This window comes from Cornus florida, unplaced genomic scaffold, assembly GCF_030987335.1.
Source record: "Cornus florida cultivar Cherokee Brave unplaced genomic scaffold, ASM3098733v1 CherokeeBrave_3.0.0_Hap2_Chr10, whole genome shotgun sequence".
In the NCBI taxonomy this organism is placed as follows: domain Eukaryota; kingdom Viridiplantae; phylum Streptophyta; class Magnoliopsida; order Cornales; family Cornaceae; genus Cornus; species Cornus florida.
The window spans coordinates 74553079-74570143 of NW_026775580.1; the positions used below are offsets into that span (position 1 = coordinate 74553079).

General features: G+C 33.9%; 2 protein-coding genes across 2 annotated transcripts; one reads left to right on the plus strand and one right to left on the minus strand.

Moving 5' to 3' along the window:
- The first annotated feature begins 5831 nt into the window (after window positions 1-5831).
- LOC132277860 (uncharacterized) lies at window positions 5832-9331 on the plus strand. The gene is made up of 5 exons (XM_059779701.1): window positions 5832-7139; window positions 7241-7409; window positions 7491-7869; window positions 7966-8274; window positions 8845-9331. Exons 1-5 carry the CDS (start codon window positions 5832-5834, stop codon window positions 9329-9331), a joined length of 2652 nt encoding a protein of 883 aa, XP_059635684.1.
- A 3896-nt stretch (window positions 9332-13227) lies between these two features.
- LOC132279155 (uncharacterized) lies at window positions 13228-15410 on the minus strand. The gene is made up of 3 exons (XM_059781086.1): window positions 14598-15410; window positions 14232-14323; window positions 13228-13717 (listed from the first exon to the last, which is right to left on the minus strand). The coding sequence occupies exons 1-3, from the start codon at window positions 14965-14967 to the stop codon at window positions 13592-13594; spliced, it is 588 nt and encodes a 195-aa protein (XP_059637069.1). The 5' UTR covers window positions 14968-15410; the 3' UTR covers window positions 13228-13591.
- Window positions 15411-17065: the final 1655 nt, after the last annotated feature.

Below are 17065 nucleotides of genomic sequence, written 5' to 3' on the forward strand. Positions count from 1 at the left end.
AAAATTCATTCTCAAAATTCTCATACTAAGAAAAAGATGTGTTCTAGGAAGAAAAAGAATATTGTGACACCTAATATTTCTAGAGCGAAAAATTTGCCTAAGAAAGAGGTAAAGAAAGATAGAGAATTTTAGAAAATGAGAGTGAGAACTGTTTGGATCAAAAAGTTTGATTTGATCAACTATGTGCCTGTTGAGTCCATGGAACAAGTTTCCAAAAGGACTTCACCTTCAAACTGAGTCATATGAAATTCAGTGATTATGGCTTGTGTTTAATAGAAAATTTTGTAGCCATTGGATCACTTGCAAGGGTTTGGTTTTGGTTTGAGTCTTTAATCATAGTTTTCATGATATATTTGAGAAAATTCTTCCATTGAATTTATGATCTATCTTTGAATGCAAATTTGGACACATGATTTTTTATTAAAAATAGATTATTGGTTTGTAATCTATACAATGAAAATTTTTAGATTTGAATCTATTAAGTTCATAACCTTTTGTGCACTAGTCCAAATCTGAAAAAATTTGATTGAAAATCATTGAATTGTTGACTAGGGTATATTGATCATAAAAGCTATAAAGGTTATTGTTTGAAAAAATAGGAGCTTGAAATCAAGAGAAAAAAAAAATAAAAATGAATAAATTCAACTTGAAAAAGAAAAGAAAATTTTGAAAAATCCTGAATTCTTTGTTTAGGAAAAGGTTACCTATTGAGATGTGTTCGAAAGCTCCCATTAAATTTTGAAGTGGAGCTAAATGAGTAAAAAGAAAGGTGAAGACAAGTTGAAATGGGGAATTGATGTCTGCTCTTTAGAGTGAAAGCCACCTTACTTACAAATATTACTCAAAGACAATTTTATCTTGATATTTTTCGATCAATATGGTTTAGACAATGATTTATTGATAATTGATTGAGAATTAATGAGATGGATTGCAAACACATACTTGAAATTGCTAGATTGATTTCTAAATGTTTTATTAAAATTTGCAAGTTAAAATTCGTGTAGTGATTATTTCATGAGAATTGAAATTGATTGAATTGCATGTGGAATCAAAATTTTCATTCATAGGTATCTCTGACAATTTTTTGGAAATTTGGATCATATGTGGACTTGAAAGACTTTGGTTGACTTCTCAATGTTTTTTTTCTTAAATTTGTTTAAAAAAATATATAAATTTTTTTTTAAATAAATGGATAAACTGTAAAAAATTCAAAAAGATTTTTGATTTTAATTTATAGATTTTTTTTTTTTTTTTTTTCGCTTGGACATTGAGTGATTCAAAAAGTCCGATAGAAATTTTTCTGGAAAAATTTTAAGTCTTTTAGCATTTTGCCATGTCCCTACCAGTTCCACATAATCCCTATCGGTTCAAGGTGCCAAGAAGTAAGGTTATATACCTCACTACAAGAATTTGGGTTATTGGTGACAGTCCTTTAGGGACAATAGGAAAACTGTCCCTAAAGACACCCTTTTTGGTGACACTATATTCCTTCCCGTCCCTAAAAGACCAAAAAAAAATTAGCGCCCCCTCCAATCTGCTGGCGGCAAACCTTAGCGCCAATTTTGGTGAAATTATAAATTTTTTTAATAAAAAATTATCAAAATAGCCTTTTGGGACGGTAATGTTACCGTCCCAAAAGGATATTTAAGTGAAATTATATTGTTTTAATAAAAAATTATCAAATACGCTTTTGGGACGGTAAGTTACCCTCATTAATTAACTGTACATATATAAAAACGCCGTAGTTTTTGTCAAGTTAAGTATATATCTATATATATATTTCTTATTCGATTTGTCTGAAGATTTTTCCTAGCCGGCCCTATCTCGATTTCTTCTTCCGTCCTCTCTCTCAAACTGGTTTGTTCTTCCCCAACCGATATCTTTCTTTTCAATTAAGTATAGATCTGTATATGTAATCCATGAGGGATCACTCTGCTAAATTTCTTATGCCCTAGGTCGATTTTCTCCTTCCGTCCTCTCACTCAAACTGGTTTGGTCTTCCCCAATCGCTCTAATTCAATTCAATTGAGAGGCAGCAAAGTCCGTCCATCAACAGGTCCATTATCTTCTCACAAACCCTTCTTTTTCATTTTTGAATATTCTTCTTATGGATTCCGGTGTTGTAAGTGTTAGATGTGCTAATCTTCTTGGTGATGATTAAAGTGTCTTTAGCTGTGAATCGAATATTGATTGAATTTGTATTCCGAAGTTGGAATGATTGTTGGCAAATTGATGTCTAAGATGTTTGCATGGTGGTTTAATTCTTTTTTCCTTCTTTTGTTTCGATCTTGGTTCTAAATATCTCAGATAGGTATATCCTTGGAATTTCTCAATAAGCATCTGAACCAATAAGCATCCTTCTTTTAATTGTTATTATTTTATTTATTATTATTTTTCCCTAATATAGCAGGTTTTGGGTTTAGGTTATATTTCATATCGTGATTCCTTTCTTCTTTCTTACCCACGACATCAGGTCTTGGTGGTGTGCGAGGTGTGGCTTAGGGAAGAGCACGACGGCTGTGGTCGATTGGTGGTGCGGGTGGTGCGTTGGTGGTCGATTGGTGGTGCATCGGAGGTTTGGACAGTGGTGGTTGAAGGGTTGGGCTCTTGTAAGTTGTAAGTACTTTAAACCCTAATTTCCCTTCTTGTTCTTGTGACAAAAATTCGCACAAAATCAGACAAAGCTTCTCTCTCATAACCAAAATAATAATCGTAGTGTGGGTACATGGTACTGTTATAAGAAAATATTTTTTTTCAAAGTATAATGATTTACCATAATTACATGGTCTTCCATCTTTTCTGAGAAATGATATTAACCTGTAGGCTATTTTGAGTTTAAAATGAAATCCCAAGGTTTTAATTATCCATGTGAACTTACACCATGTAATTTGATTGACAGTTGATGAACATTTGTTCAAAAAAAATAATCTAGTTGAAATCACATATTACATTACAAGTTTCCAATAGAATTAAGGTGTTTAGAGGAGGCCTTTGTGTGCTGAGTCGTCGTAATATTAATGGTGATGGAGGGATATGGCGTGACCCAATCTTGGAAAAAAGTTGTTATTGAAACTCCATCTTTTATTACAGTGGATTTGATTTTGCTGAGGAGCGATGAATTATTGATTTTCTGCTGGTTCCAATTTTTATTTTTTATTTTATGTGCCTTTTTTATTTTTTGCTGAGGAGCGATGAATTATTGAAACTCCATCTTTTTTGTTCTAGTCGCAGGACGTATAACATAAGCCTAGCTCAATGGAAAAATGCCATTTTAATGGACTCACCACATAAGTGCATGTGTACTACTATTATGCATTAATAATGTATCCCTTTAGTTTTAATTTTTGCACTTCTATTATGAATTAGCTGTTTCTGGTTTTAAGAGATTATGTAGTTTTCAAAATTGATGTTGTCTTTATAAAAAATTTCCTTTGTTTTTATTATAGAAAGTACGCAGGAAAAAGAAAATATAGGCACCATACAGTAAGAGAGAAATATTTAATTTTATATTATCATCAAATGGTGAGATTGATTGATTGATTGATATTTTCCCTACATGTTTAAGAACAAGAGGTTGGCCGTTGAAGCCCCCAAAGAAAAAAAAAAAATTTATATGTGCCTTTGAATATATTTAATTAATTATTTTATAAAATTGAATTTATGTGTCATTTATTTTCAGCTTATTTGAGACTATTTTTAGAAAAAAAAAATTTTATTTCATCAAATTTTAGCATGAAATGAAATATGACAAAATTGTTTCTTTTCATTTTTATTGGCTTTTCTTTTCAGTTCCTTCTCTTAAATATGTGAACCAGATATAATTTAGTGATTTATAATTAATTGTACATTAATCTCAAGATTTGCAATCATTGAGATATTGAAATGATCTGCAAGGTTTTGTGCAGAAAATAATTGTATATACAATATATGATCTACAACAGAAATGGCTCCCATCAAATTCGAATACAAGTCAACATCCTCAAAGCTGCCTTCGTTGTTGCTGATGTAGCGTCTGCATACGTGCAGCCGCTGGTGACATGTAGCGTCTGCATCAAATTCATAAATAGGTTTTGCTCAACCTTGATACCCACCATCTTAATTATTTGTGGTACCGGCCACTAACATGTTGCCACTCATTCTTCTGTCATGTCCTCTCAATGTTTGTTTGTTAATCACTATATTGGACTACATGTTTGTCCCATTCCAACAGCTTTGAGATGTTCATTGGAATGATTGAATTTCAGTTTGTATGGGCCAGTTGATTGAGTTTTTATTCTGTTGTTTTATGGGTTATAAAACTGATACCTCTTTACTAGTTCACTGTGAAAGGAGAAGCTTTTGGCATGTTTCGATGTATGTGGAATTTGAATTGTCTTGTATTTTGTCTATTTACTAATTTGCTATTGTCAATGGGGTTGGCATCTTGATTATTTAAAATGAAACTATCATCATATAATATGGTAGGCACTAATGATTGTAAAAAAAGTTGAAATAGTATAATTTCCTCGGATGCTGTTGTCCTGTGCTATTGATTCTTGTTTTATTCTATGATTTTGGGTTTTTTTTTATTTTTTATTTTTTATTTTTTTTTAAAGATTTTCATTGTATACATTAAGATAACGGTGCCTGTATAATTCAATCCATCTTTAGCATATTCACTATATTTCTCTTTGTTTTCAATCGTCAATAAGAAGCTAATTGCATAAATGGTTCCATGCAGGAACAAAGGAATTTTATTTGTTGCTATTGACCAAAATAGACCTCTCTCAAATCAAGGTCGTTTTGACATTGTTTTGCACAAGGTTAGTGGAAACTTATGTTTGTATTACCACCTCCTCTGTTGTCTGTGTATGTTAATTTTAATTTTACCATAAAGGTCCCAGATGCTTTTCATGTTTTATGAGTTGCTTGTTCTGTTTTGTTATGTTATGACTTATGATTGATTACAATTATTACCTCTCATGGGGTTGGTGATGGTTATTATGTATCTCTTTCTAACAGACACAATTACGCATTCTTGCACTCACACACATTCACATGAGTGAACATGCAAATTTCTTAGTGCTTGAACTCTTTCATGCCTGACATAATTTGTAAAATACTGGCTATTTAACCTATCATGAATCATTATCCAATCATTGTGGTCAAACCTTCCCATGGACTGTTTTCTAAGCCTTTTCTCTTTTCTTTTCTTTTTTTCCCTCTTTCCTTCGCAGAATATTTTCAGTTTCTTTAAATAATTTCATTTAAATAGGTTATATTGCTACCCTTTTATATCATCTGAGCAAGGGAGACCTAAACTAATCTTATATCAACAGGTTAATCTTAGTCATTTTTTCAGTAGAAAGTAGGTCCTATTATTTTCCTTTTTGGGTAATAGAGATTTGGAGATTTTGCAGGGTAAAAGTGTTTTCTTGTGTGTGAAATATAACTTTTTGTGATTGACGTGATTTTAAAATGATGGTGGAATATTTGTCGCGCCAAAGTGATTGTAACTGTGAATATTGAAATATAACTTTTTGTGATTGGCTTCTTTTTCAATATTCGCCATCTGTATGTTTTTTCTTTTTAAGGTCAAATGACTTGTTTATAATTGATATTCTAACTTTTTTATTTTTTATTTTATGTAAAATGCCAGTTAGATGGATAAGTCTTGGATTCATCATCACACTAGGGGTAGTCGAACCTATTTTGATGGCATAGAAAACTTCATTAAGGTGGCTAGTCGTCATTTACAAATAGGCGGTATTACCTGATGTCCATGTCGTCGTTGCAAAAATAAGGAATATCTTGAAATTAAACAAGTTAAGCAACATCTCTTGAGTAATGGGATGGACAAGGGGTATACCAATTGGATATATCACGGGGAGGTTCCTCAAGCCAATAATAATGTTAATATTGATGCTAATGTTAGTGGGGAAAGTGCCCATGATGAAGATGGAAATGTAGATAATGTATTTGAGTTGTTGGATAACGTACAAATGGGAAACTTCAATAATGCACAACAACAAGAAGATTCGCCTAAAGTTGATGTGGGAGGAGGAAATTTTGCTAGATTGTTAAATGATGCACAGTGTGAATTGTGGCCAGAATATCAAAAATTCTCGAAGTTGTCACATGTGAAGGTTATGACTAGAATGAGCAATAAATCATTTGAGATGATGCTTATGGCATTTAAGGAGATGCTTCCGGACAACAATGTGTTACCAAAGTCTCACTACGAGACTAAAAGCTTGTTGCGAGATTTGGGTCTCGGATATGAGTGTATCAATGCATGTAAACATGATTGTGTTCTATTCTGGAAAGAGAATATAGGTAAGGAAAATTGTCCACAATGTGGTGAGTCGAGGTATAAACCTCACAAAGGTAAGGGTAAGAAAATCCCTCAAAAAGTTCTTCGGTACTTCCATTTGAAATCAAGATTTCAACGGTTGTTTATGTCGAAGGATACAGCCTTAGATATGCGGTGGCATAAGGAGAAACGTGTGAAGGAGGCAAATGAGTTAAGACATCCGGCTAATTCAAAAGCTTGGGAAGATTTTGATAATAAGCATAGTTGGTTTGTTGTTGATCCTCATAATGTTCGTGTTGGATTAGCAACTGATGGATTCAATCCATTTGGTAACATGAGCAATTCCTACAGTATGTGGCCTGTGATGATTGTGCCTTATAATTTGCCACCTTGGATATGTATAAAAGAACCGTATGTGTTCATGTCGTTGCTTATTCCTGGTCCAACCTCACCTGGTAATGATATTGATGTGTACCTACGGCCTTTAGTTGAAGAGTTAAAAGAATTGTGGAGGGATGGTGTGACGACGTATGATACCTACAGTAAATGTAACTTTAAAATGCATGCGGCAATGATTTGGACCATTACTGACTTTCCCGCCTATGCGATGGCTTCTGGATGGATGACGAAGGGTTATCTAGCATGTCCAAATTGTAACAAAGAAACATGTTCTTGTTATTTGAAACACGGAAGGAAGTTATGTTATTTGGGAAGTCATATGTTTTTGTCACTAAATCATGTTTTTAGGAAGCGGTACAAGCAGTTTAATGGTGAGAAGCAAGATAAAGGGCCACCAAAGCAGTTGACAGGTGATGATATTCTGGAACAACTTAACCGCATACCCGAAGTTAGTTTCGGAAAGGGACCAAATAACAAAAAGCAAACTCGTGAAAATTTTGAACTTAACTAGATAAAGTAGAGTATTTTCTTTGAACTACCTTTTGGCAGACCCTTTTGTTGCGGCACAACCTAGACATTATGCATATAGAGAAAAACATATGCGATAATGTGTTCGGGAGATTATTGGACATTGAAGGTAAAACGAAGGATACATTCAAAAGTCGGTTGGATTTAGAAGCAATGAAGATTAGAAAAGAACTACACCTCAAGCGTAATGGTGAAAAATTTGAGATGCCACAAGCGCGCTACACATTGTCAAAGAATGATAAAAAGCAATTGTGTTAATGGCTAAAATCAGTTAAGTTCCCAGATGGCTATGCCTCGAACATAAGTCGGTGTGTGAATGTTAATAATTGTAAGATATCTGGATTGAAAAGTCATGATTCACACGTTCTCTTACAGCGCCTCTTCCCCATAGCTATACAAGGATTCTTAGATTCAGATATTTGTAACGCAATAGCAGAGCTTGGTTTATTCTTTAAGGAATTGTGTTGTCGAACTGTTAAAGTGGATGTCTTAGAGGCAATGGAAAGGGACATTGCTATTATACTATGCAAGTTGGAGATGATATTTCCTCCGTCATTTTTTGACATTAGGGTGCACTTGGCTCTGCATTTGCCGCGTGAAGCCATTATTGCTGGCCCCGCACAATATCAGTGGATGTACCCCATTGAAAGGTACTGTACTTTTTTTAATACACAAACATTATTTTTATGACAAGTTCTAATGGTCTGTTAGATTTAATATTTGTAATAGTTTTAATGGTTATGTAGATTTTTGCATACCCTCAAACTGTACGTGCGTAACAAAGCACGTCCTGAAGGGTTTACTGCTGAAGCTTACTTAGATAATGAATGCTTGACATTTTGTTCAAAATTTCTCGGAGGGATTGAGACACGGTTCAATCGAGAAGAAAGAAATAATGAGGGGGATTGCAACAATAATTGGACCACTATTTCAGATCTAAAGCAAGTAGTTCGACCTCTAGGGGCGCAAAGTTTGGAGATATTGTCTCGTAAGGACATGGAAATGGCTCGATTGTACGTGTTACAAAATTCTGGAGTAGTTGAGTCATACGAAGAGTAAGTAACTTATTACATGTCATATCATGTCAGCCTATGTGAATATATAGTCTTTTTAATACATGTACACAATTTTATCTTAACACCATCTAATTATTTAGGAAACACAAGGTGGAACTTGAGAGACAAGATCCGTGAAATGTTCCTCAAAGACATGCAAAAGAATTTTCTAGATGGTTCGAAACACAAGTAAGTTCATCATGTATAAATTGGACTTAATTAATCAAATTCTTTTATTTAACGAAATTGATGTGTCATCATTTATTTAACACTACAATTTTTTCAATAGATCTTGAAAATACGTCATCATCAAAAGGAAACAACTTGTGATGATTTGTATTCGCTAGCGTGTGGACCTGGATCTCTAGTAAGTCGATATTCTGCTTGTATTGTAGATGGGATTAGATTCCATACTAAGGAAAGGGAATAAAACTGATGAACGCAGAATTGTGGTGTGTTAGTGAAAGGAGAATGTGAAGATTACTATGGTAAACTAATAGATATCATTGAGTTACGATATCCACTGGGTAGACAAATCTTCCTTTTCAAATGTGATTGGTTTGATGTTAGGATTGGTATACATAAGGATACCTATTTTAAAAGCGTAAATGTAGCCAGTAGAGCTTACAAAAATGAGCCATTTGTGTTAGCAAATCAAGCAAAACAATGCTTCTACGTCAAAGACAACAAATTTCAAGGGACATGGGAAGTAGTTCAAGATATAACAAATAGAAGCTCATTTGATGTACCTGAAAAAGAGGGTGAAACAGTAGTAGAGGATGAAATGCTTAACACTGCAGCGTACCAAGAGAATGAACCAAGCATTGTGGATAGGATTGTTGAAGTGGACTTGGACATGGATCCACTCTCTTTGAACAGGGACGATTTAGAGGGTGAAACCCTTAATGCTGAAGTGATTGAAAAATGTAGTGGTGAAGCAGCAATTAATGACGACTTTTGGGTTAACGAGGATGATGATAGAGATGACGTTCAGTATAGTTTAGATGAGGAACCAGAACTGTTGTCCGAAGATGATACTGATTTGGATAACATATGAAGCTTTGTATTGTTACGCATGCGCTGTATTTTTTTGGAATTATGATTAATACATTATGTGAACTTTATCTAGAATTGAGTTCCTTCTCTTTTTCAATATATTTATCTTTTAGTTTGGTTGTGTGCTTCATTATTTTTCTGATTTATTTAAACTAATCTTAGATCACTTGATTTATTTTCTGTTTATGTTCTGAAGTAGCCAATATCAAATAATGACTCAGAATGTATTATGCATATGCTTGTTTATTTTGATTTAATATTACTTGATTCTTCATATCAGCTTGTAAACAGAATTATAGACACTTCAGAGGCACTAATGCGTAGAATATTAAGGTCCAGCGTGACTCAAACTCGAACTGAGACACCATCTACAAGTTCAGCTGCCACACAACCGAGTGGAGAAGCTGATGGTAGTAATTTAATAAGTCAATAGCCTATTATGGAAGGTGATGGTAATACTTCGCAGACGAGGCCACAACCAAGTGGAGGTGATAATTATGCTTCATCATAAATTAACTACAACATTTTTGTAGAATGACTATGTTTTAATTAAGTTGATAATTTTTTTTTTTTTCAGGCCCAGTACGAAAAGGGCGTGGAAAAGCAAAGAATATAGCCCTACACAAAGCTCAGGACCTCTATGGAAAGGATGTTCCAATTCCGGTAGAGTTTGGGACGGGTTATATTAAACCCGTTGGCAAAAATCACAATTTATGGACGGCTGAGGTTGGCATCCATGCGAGAGATAAAGAAGCATTATTGAAATATAAAACGTGGAGGGAAATTCCATATTATGAGAGACAGGTCTGCTATGACCATTTTAAGGTAATGAGTTCTTTTATATTCTATATCTTTTTTTTTTTTTTTCTTGAATGGGTATTTGTTTTTTATAAATATTCAAAAGAGGAACAATTACAAGAGGAGAAAATCTCCATTACATGTCACAAAGTGGAATTAAAGGGTATTTGATTTTAGGAGTTTTTTTTTTTTTTTTCTTCTTTTAAACATAAATCTGGAATTGGAATTTCCTAAATTGCATATTCACCCTCTGTTTAATTGAAGAGAAAATCTAATTTGGAATGAATTTATCAAGACATGTACTTTTTGTTTTATACAGTATTTTTCAAGAACTAAAAACTTGATTAGAGTAGACCAAATAGTTAATTGGGTTCAGTTGTGTTGCCCTTAAATTCAATGAACGCCCATTTTGCTACTTCTAAGGTTGCAATCAGTAATATTAATCACTATTTTTCTTTCTACTATTTGTTCAATAACACAAGTGTGTAACAACCCTTTACGGTATTTTAGTCAAGCTAAAGTTTGGTACCACAAGGATACAAAAACACTTGATGCATTTAAATAAGATTCTCAAATAATAATACAGTAATAAAAGAAAGAAAATGGTGGTGGGCTGAGACACGAAATTGGAAGCAGATAGGATAAAACTGCTTCTAAATTGGACCAGTCACTATTTTTCTTTCTACTATTTGTTCAATAACACAAGTGTGTAACAACCCTTTAGGGTATTTTAGTCAAGCTGAAGTTTGGTACCACAAGGATACAAAAACACATGATGCATTTAAACAAGATTCTCAAACAATAATACAGTAATAAAAGAAAGAAAATGGTGGTGGGCTGAGACACGGAATTAGAAGCAGATAGGATAAAACTGCTTCTAAACTGGACCAGTCACTATTTTTCTTTCTACTATTTGTTCATAACATAAGTGTGTAACAACCCACCCTTGAGGACTTAAGCTCTCTCTCTATATATCTACATATGCATACATACTAGCCTATAGGACTTAATTTCCCTTCTCTCTCTCTTTCTCTCTCTCTCTATCTATATTCTAGCTCTTCCATCTCAATGGCAGAGTTCCTGAACCAATCTTTTAGCAAATTTACCCTCAATTCAATCAAAATAAAATCTGAAAGGGGGACTATGATACAAAAACTGCATTTAAGACCAATCCAATGTGCGGTAACTGAAGATAAACGGTGGACTGTTGTTAAGAATGGAAAAGATTCATTGAACATCTGCCGAGTTGTTAACGGGATGTGGCAGACAAGTGGTGGTTGGGGAAGAATTGACCAGGACAATGCAGTTGATGCTATACTTCGATATGCTGATTCTGGGCTCACTACTTTTGATATGGCCGATATATGTAAGGCATTGAGGCACCTCAGGGATATGACTTAATTACTAGTCTATATATGTGATCAAGAACACGTGGTTATAGCATGTTCTCAACTTTGTTAAAAAGATTTTATTGTCATTGCTTATTTTACTAATACATCGCTACAATAGAATTTGTTTTTAAGGTGAATCAGAAGAGGGTAATATTGAGGGACAGTTTTAGCATACTCTGCACACCCTTGCATTTAAATTTTCTCCGTTAATCATTTTCAGTGTATTATAAGGGTTCTTTACTGTTACACAATATAAAATAAAGATATCAATCACATATATGAGGGGTCTAGGGAAGAACTCTAGTTTAAGAAAGTGAGATACCACTCTCTTAAAATACTTGTTTTGTTGACTTGTTAGTTATTTTTCATATTTTCAATGCTATTTGTTTTGTGAATTATTGTGCTCTTTTTAACTTAAATTAAATGTTCATTATAAAGGTGACCTTTGGAGTGGATGCACATGACAATGAAACTGATTTCAAGCGAGTAACTAAGGAAATGTCCGAACACTTGAGGAAATATAGATATAAATTGAAGAATCATTTTGACAAGCATCTTCCAATTGAGAATGCACGCTTGCATCCTTATGGTATTATTGATATTGATGTTTGGGGAAAAATGTGCGATTGGTGGATGTCACCAGAATTTCAAGTTCGGATTTTTAACCACTTGCTTTTAATTACTTGAAATCATTGATTATGATGCATTGATTGACTAGCTATTTAGGTTTCTTAACTTATATTATTGTTTGAATTGCTATGTAGAAAATAAGTGACAGAAATAAAGGCAACCATTCGAAGAATAAGATTCCTTATGTTTCTAGATCGATGTCTTTCGCCAGACGCTATAATGTTTATGTACGTAATATTTATAATAATTATTATAAAATTTCAATTTATTATCCATCTAAATCATATTTTGTGTTGCAGCTGAAAGAAAGTCAAGAAAGGCAAGAAAGGCAAAACGAAGAAGATGAGGAAGTTGAAAGTCCTGAGGAAGGTCCCGCTATTCGCATGTACAAGGACACACATTTTAGGGAAGAAACTGGATGGGTAAGCGAGATAGCTAAATAGAACTACGTAAGTTTTTTCCTCCATTTTACTTTCTTTTTATTTTTCTTAATGTGTTATTATTGCCATCTTGTTTGATAATAAGATTGTGTGTGTGTGTATGTGTAGTCAATTAGTTACAGTATATATACTTATATGCAGAAAGGTTATATCTAAATTAAAAACTTTACAAATTAAAAGAATCCGTGTGTAAAGAATCCGTGTGTAAAGTGGTTTCAGTACAATGTATATGAATTGGGGCGTTAAGAGTGGGAATTAATCAGATGGGAATTAGGTCTTTTGCTTTGATTAGGGTTCCTGTGAGACGACATCATCTGCGAATTAGGCTTTGAAAACAGAAATGAGAAATGAGAACAGGAGAAATCGTGAGTGTCCTGTGATATTACTTTGCAAAATACCTATACAAGACCCAATTATAACTGCTAGCTTTCCTGCACAGACAAATAAAAATAAAAATAAAAATAAATTAAAAAAATCCCTGACCTTATATGCGTTGCAAGTGCTAAAATGCATACTGACTATCGAACTCTCTAGTTTTAATTTTCTATTACTTTTTGTTGGCATAATTCCGACCTTCATAAGAATCTATGCAAGTGTAAGACGCCTGAAAAAAGTGGATTAAAGAAGAGATTCCCATGGAGTATGACACTGAGGATAATTTCTCCCCAGTTGCATTATTCATTATATAATCAATATAACAATTGTGAGAAAGAATATACATAAGAACAGTAGACTATAATTACACAAGGTAAAATTTACAAGAACTTCTCTTTTTTTGTGGTTGATCAGAACAAAATTGACCATGCCCTGTCCCATACAGGAGTACCATCTCACAGATCAACTAACTGCAACTGGATTTTCATTTTTCTTGTCCTCGAAAGGAAAGTAAGGGCTCGAAGAAAAAATTTTGGGAGTTGCTATTCTTGGTCATTCTCCACCTAGAGTTATCCTTTGGATTATGCGGTGAGGTTTCTTGTTTTCAACTTTTTTGGAGAGGTTTTATTATTTGTCGCCCTCCGGTGCTTTCTTGTCTTCTGTAGGTGTGGTTGACTCTGAATCCTCAGCTTTTTGTTGCAGGCTCCAGTACATGATGCTTGCTGTTAGGGTGAGGATCATCTTCTGGTTCACCTGTCAAACACAATCAAAATTACAGTGTACTTTAACACTGAATTTACGTATTAATCCAATGTGAAATGTACCAATTTCTTATTTCTCAAACTTCCTGGTCATATTTAGGAAACCACAACCAAAATTATTCCATTTTAGCTGGTGATGGCTAGAACCAACCATGAAATGTCAGATGACAGATTGACATCTCTACCAACACTTAATATGTATAGTGATGGGCACACTATAAACCTTCGCCAACCCATTGATAGAATGATGAGGTCAACCAAGTGACACCAGTTTCCATCAATAGGAAGACTATGGGTTGAATCAATCAGATGAAGGGTGGCAACAAGTTCAAGAGGCTGGGTAACTACCATTAAAAGTTGATATCATCTAGGGAGTTGGTATTTGACAACTACAACCATTAGTGCCACTGTAACACTAACACCTACCAAATGAAGTGATTTCCAAGATGTACTTGTGTAGTGACTGAACCTCTGAGCGATCAAGTTCAAAATGATTATACTCTTACCTCAATTATGTCCTCAGGCAATAAGAAAATGGAGCACCCAAGCTTTCGACCAACACTGATAATGTAAGTTGCATTCAATTTCTTATCCTTGTCTGCCATTGTAATAACATCAAGTAAGATGCTTCCAGTCATATTCCTAGACTAAGAATATCATAATACTTTATATAAATTCGAATCACGGGCTGGCTAAAAAGCCAAAACTGAAGCAAAATTGGGGAATTTAGGGTTATGCTACTCAAACTTCAGAATCTGCAGCTAATTACCAACAATTTGAAAGACAAAAAAGAAAAAGAAAAAAAAAAATAATAATATCCACCGAACACAAACTGAAAAAATAAAATCTCCCTAGTACAAAGAACAATATACCAGTTTCGCCTGAAATGCGATTGGTGGCCGGCAGCTGCGAGGGCCGTGAGGCTAGGGGAGATGGGAGGCAGCGGCGAGGGCCGTGAGGCTGGAGGAGATGGGAGACTATCGCTGATAGGAACCTAAAATGCAATTGGTGGCGGTGGCAAGCGGCGGTGAGCGCCGTGAGGCTGGGGGAGATAGAAGACTGGCTATGTAGATATTGAGTGAGAAATTTATTGTAGTTTGAATTATTTATTTTAAAACTTGAATTGGAAAAAGTGGAGGGAGTTAGAATTGGAAAATGGTTCGTCTGAAATTTGGCCAGAGTTAAGTCAATACTTGGGTCCTGCATTATAAGGACGAATTTCAATATCCCCTCTCCTATCATAGCTCTCTCAACTCACTCTCTCTTACTATTCGATATGGCTAATTTTTTATATTCAGCTTTTGCTTTGACAAAGGCTACAAATTCTGGGCCGCATGGTATTCTACATTTTAAAGGGTGATTTAGATGGTAGTAGAAGAGAAATTGTGATAAGGCGAGAGATGTGACCAGAAAGTATAGAGAAAGGGACGAAAATAGAATTATGATTTTTTTTTTTCATGTTTCGAGGGTGATTTAGATGGATGGTAAAAGAGAAAATATGGACGGAGAGAGAAGTAGGCAGAAAGTAGAGAGAAAGGAATGAAATAATGAGGAGAGAAGAGGGAAGAAGAAGAGATGAAGTTCTATGTTAGAATGAAACGAGAAGAGAGTCAAATAAGAGATTAAAGAGAGTAGGTGGAGAGCCAATGTGTCAGGTAGAAGAGAGACGGAGGAAAAGACGTTTATATAGCCTTCGCGGTTACAGAAGTATGCGGCTGTGTTTTAGGTTTTTTTATCTTATCCTTTGATATATACCGTACAAAATTCAATGGCTGAGATGAAACTATATTTTGGGCTAGCGGATCACTTATTAAAATCGCGATTGGATTACTTATTGAATTTTATTTGTTGGATGGGCTTCTAAATACTTAATGGGCCAATAAAATATATGAATGAAATTGGGCTACTTGTATATAATGAGATCGAGCTAAGCTTTTAACGAGCTTTCATGAATAATTCCATTCATTTTCAGCTCTAGTTGCTTGCACTTACACCCATTTGTCCTTTATATGGTGCTAATCCAGACCACGATATTTTGAAGGTATTTAGTTGCATATGTTTTCCGAGATATTATTCTAAAGTTTGGCTTCTTAGGGTCAATTTTAATTTAAAAAAATTGTGTGTTTTTTTTATGAAATTACATGAATGTCCATTTTTTTATAATGTTGCAATTTTAATGAGATTAAATTTGTCCAAAAAAATGTAGGACAAGCTGTGGCAGAAAGTTTGTTGGCAACATAAAATATGTACTGAGATGCAGAGCTTCCCCATCTACTGGAAAACCACCACGCCACGTCATGAAACAGGAAACAAAAAAAATAAAATTTATCAAATAGTAACATGCAGGGTTTGTTGACTTGGATCACAATAACAAATTTATGAAATCTCTTGAAATTTAAGAACTTCAATATAACATTATGGATTTTATGTGTAAAACTTGTATAGTGTTTCTACTAAATCTTATTATAACAAAAGTTCAAGTGAAATCATGGAAATGTGATCAATTTATGACAAGTTTCAGAGAGATATATGCACAAAACAAAATTACACATTGAGTGACTGTCTTGTGTTGTGAGACTGTTGTGTCCTTTCCTCTATATTGGCAAACCATTGAACTGTTCTTCTTGCAATTGGCAACCATGAATTGGGGTGTGTGTGCGCGCTTTATTATTGTTAATTACACTATTAATGTAGCTACAGTTAGACTGTTTTTATCAGATCTCGATCACAATAAACTCACGTCGTCTAATAAATTAGGAGCCAAGATTAATAAATTAATCAATACATTAATGCTTGACTAAGTATATTAATTTGCTCGCATGGATATATAAAATATATTCTACTTTAATGAAGTCAGATTCCCACTCTTGTATTTGAAAAAATGTACATCATTTGTTTATTTCTTAAACTAATTAAATGACAAAAATATCTCTCATAGACTAATATGGAGTACCTATTCTCTTATTTGTGAAATTGAAGACAATAATGCTAAACAACATACCAGTACAGCACATTTATTTTGTGTTTTTTCCTACTGTCAGTATTGAAATGAAAATAGAATACTGCAAATGAGGAAAATAAGCAGGAAATATCAGTAGAGTAAAGAAATGCAAAAAAATCAGAAAAGTGAAGAAAAGGTGACCATAGAACTGAGAACCTTTCTTTAGTTTAGAATGAAAAAAGTTGTCCAGTTATTGATTGCAATATTACTTTTTTATTGACTTATTGATGCTTAACACTACATTAATCTTAATTTCAGGAAGCAATGAAAGAGAAGTTTTCAGAAGTTTCTCACAATTCTGATGGTACCAGTCTTATCGTAAATGATGTTGAGATAGTG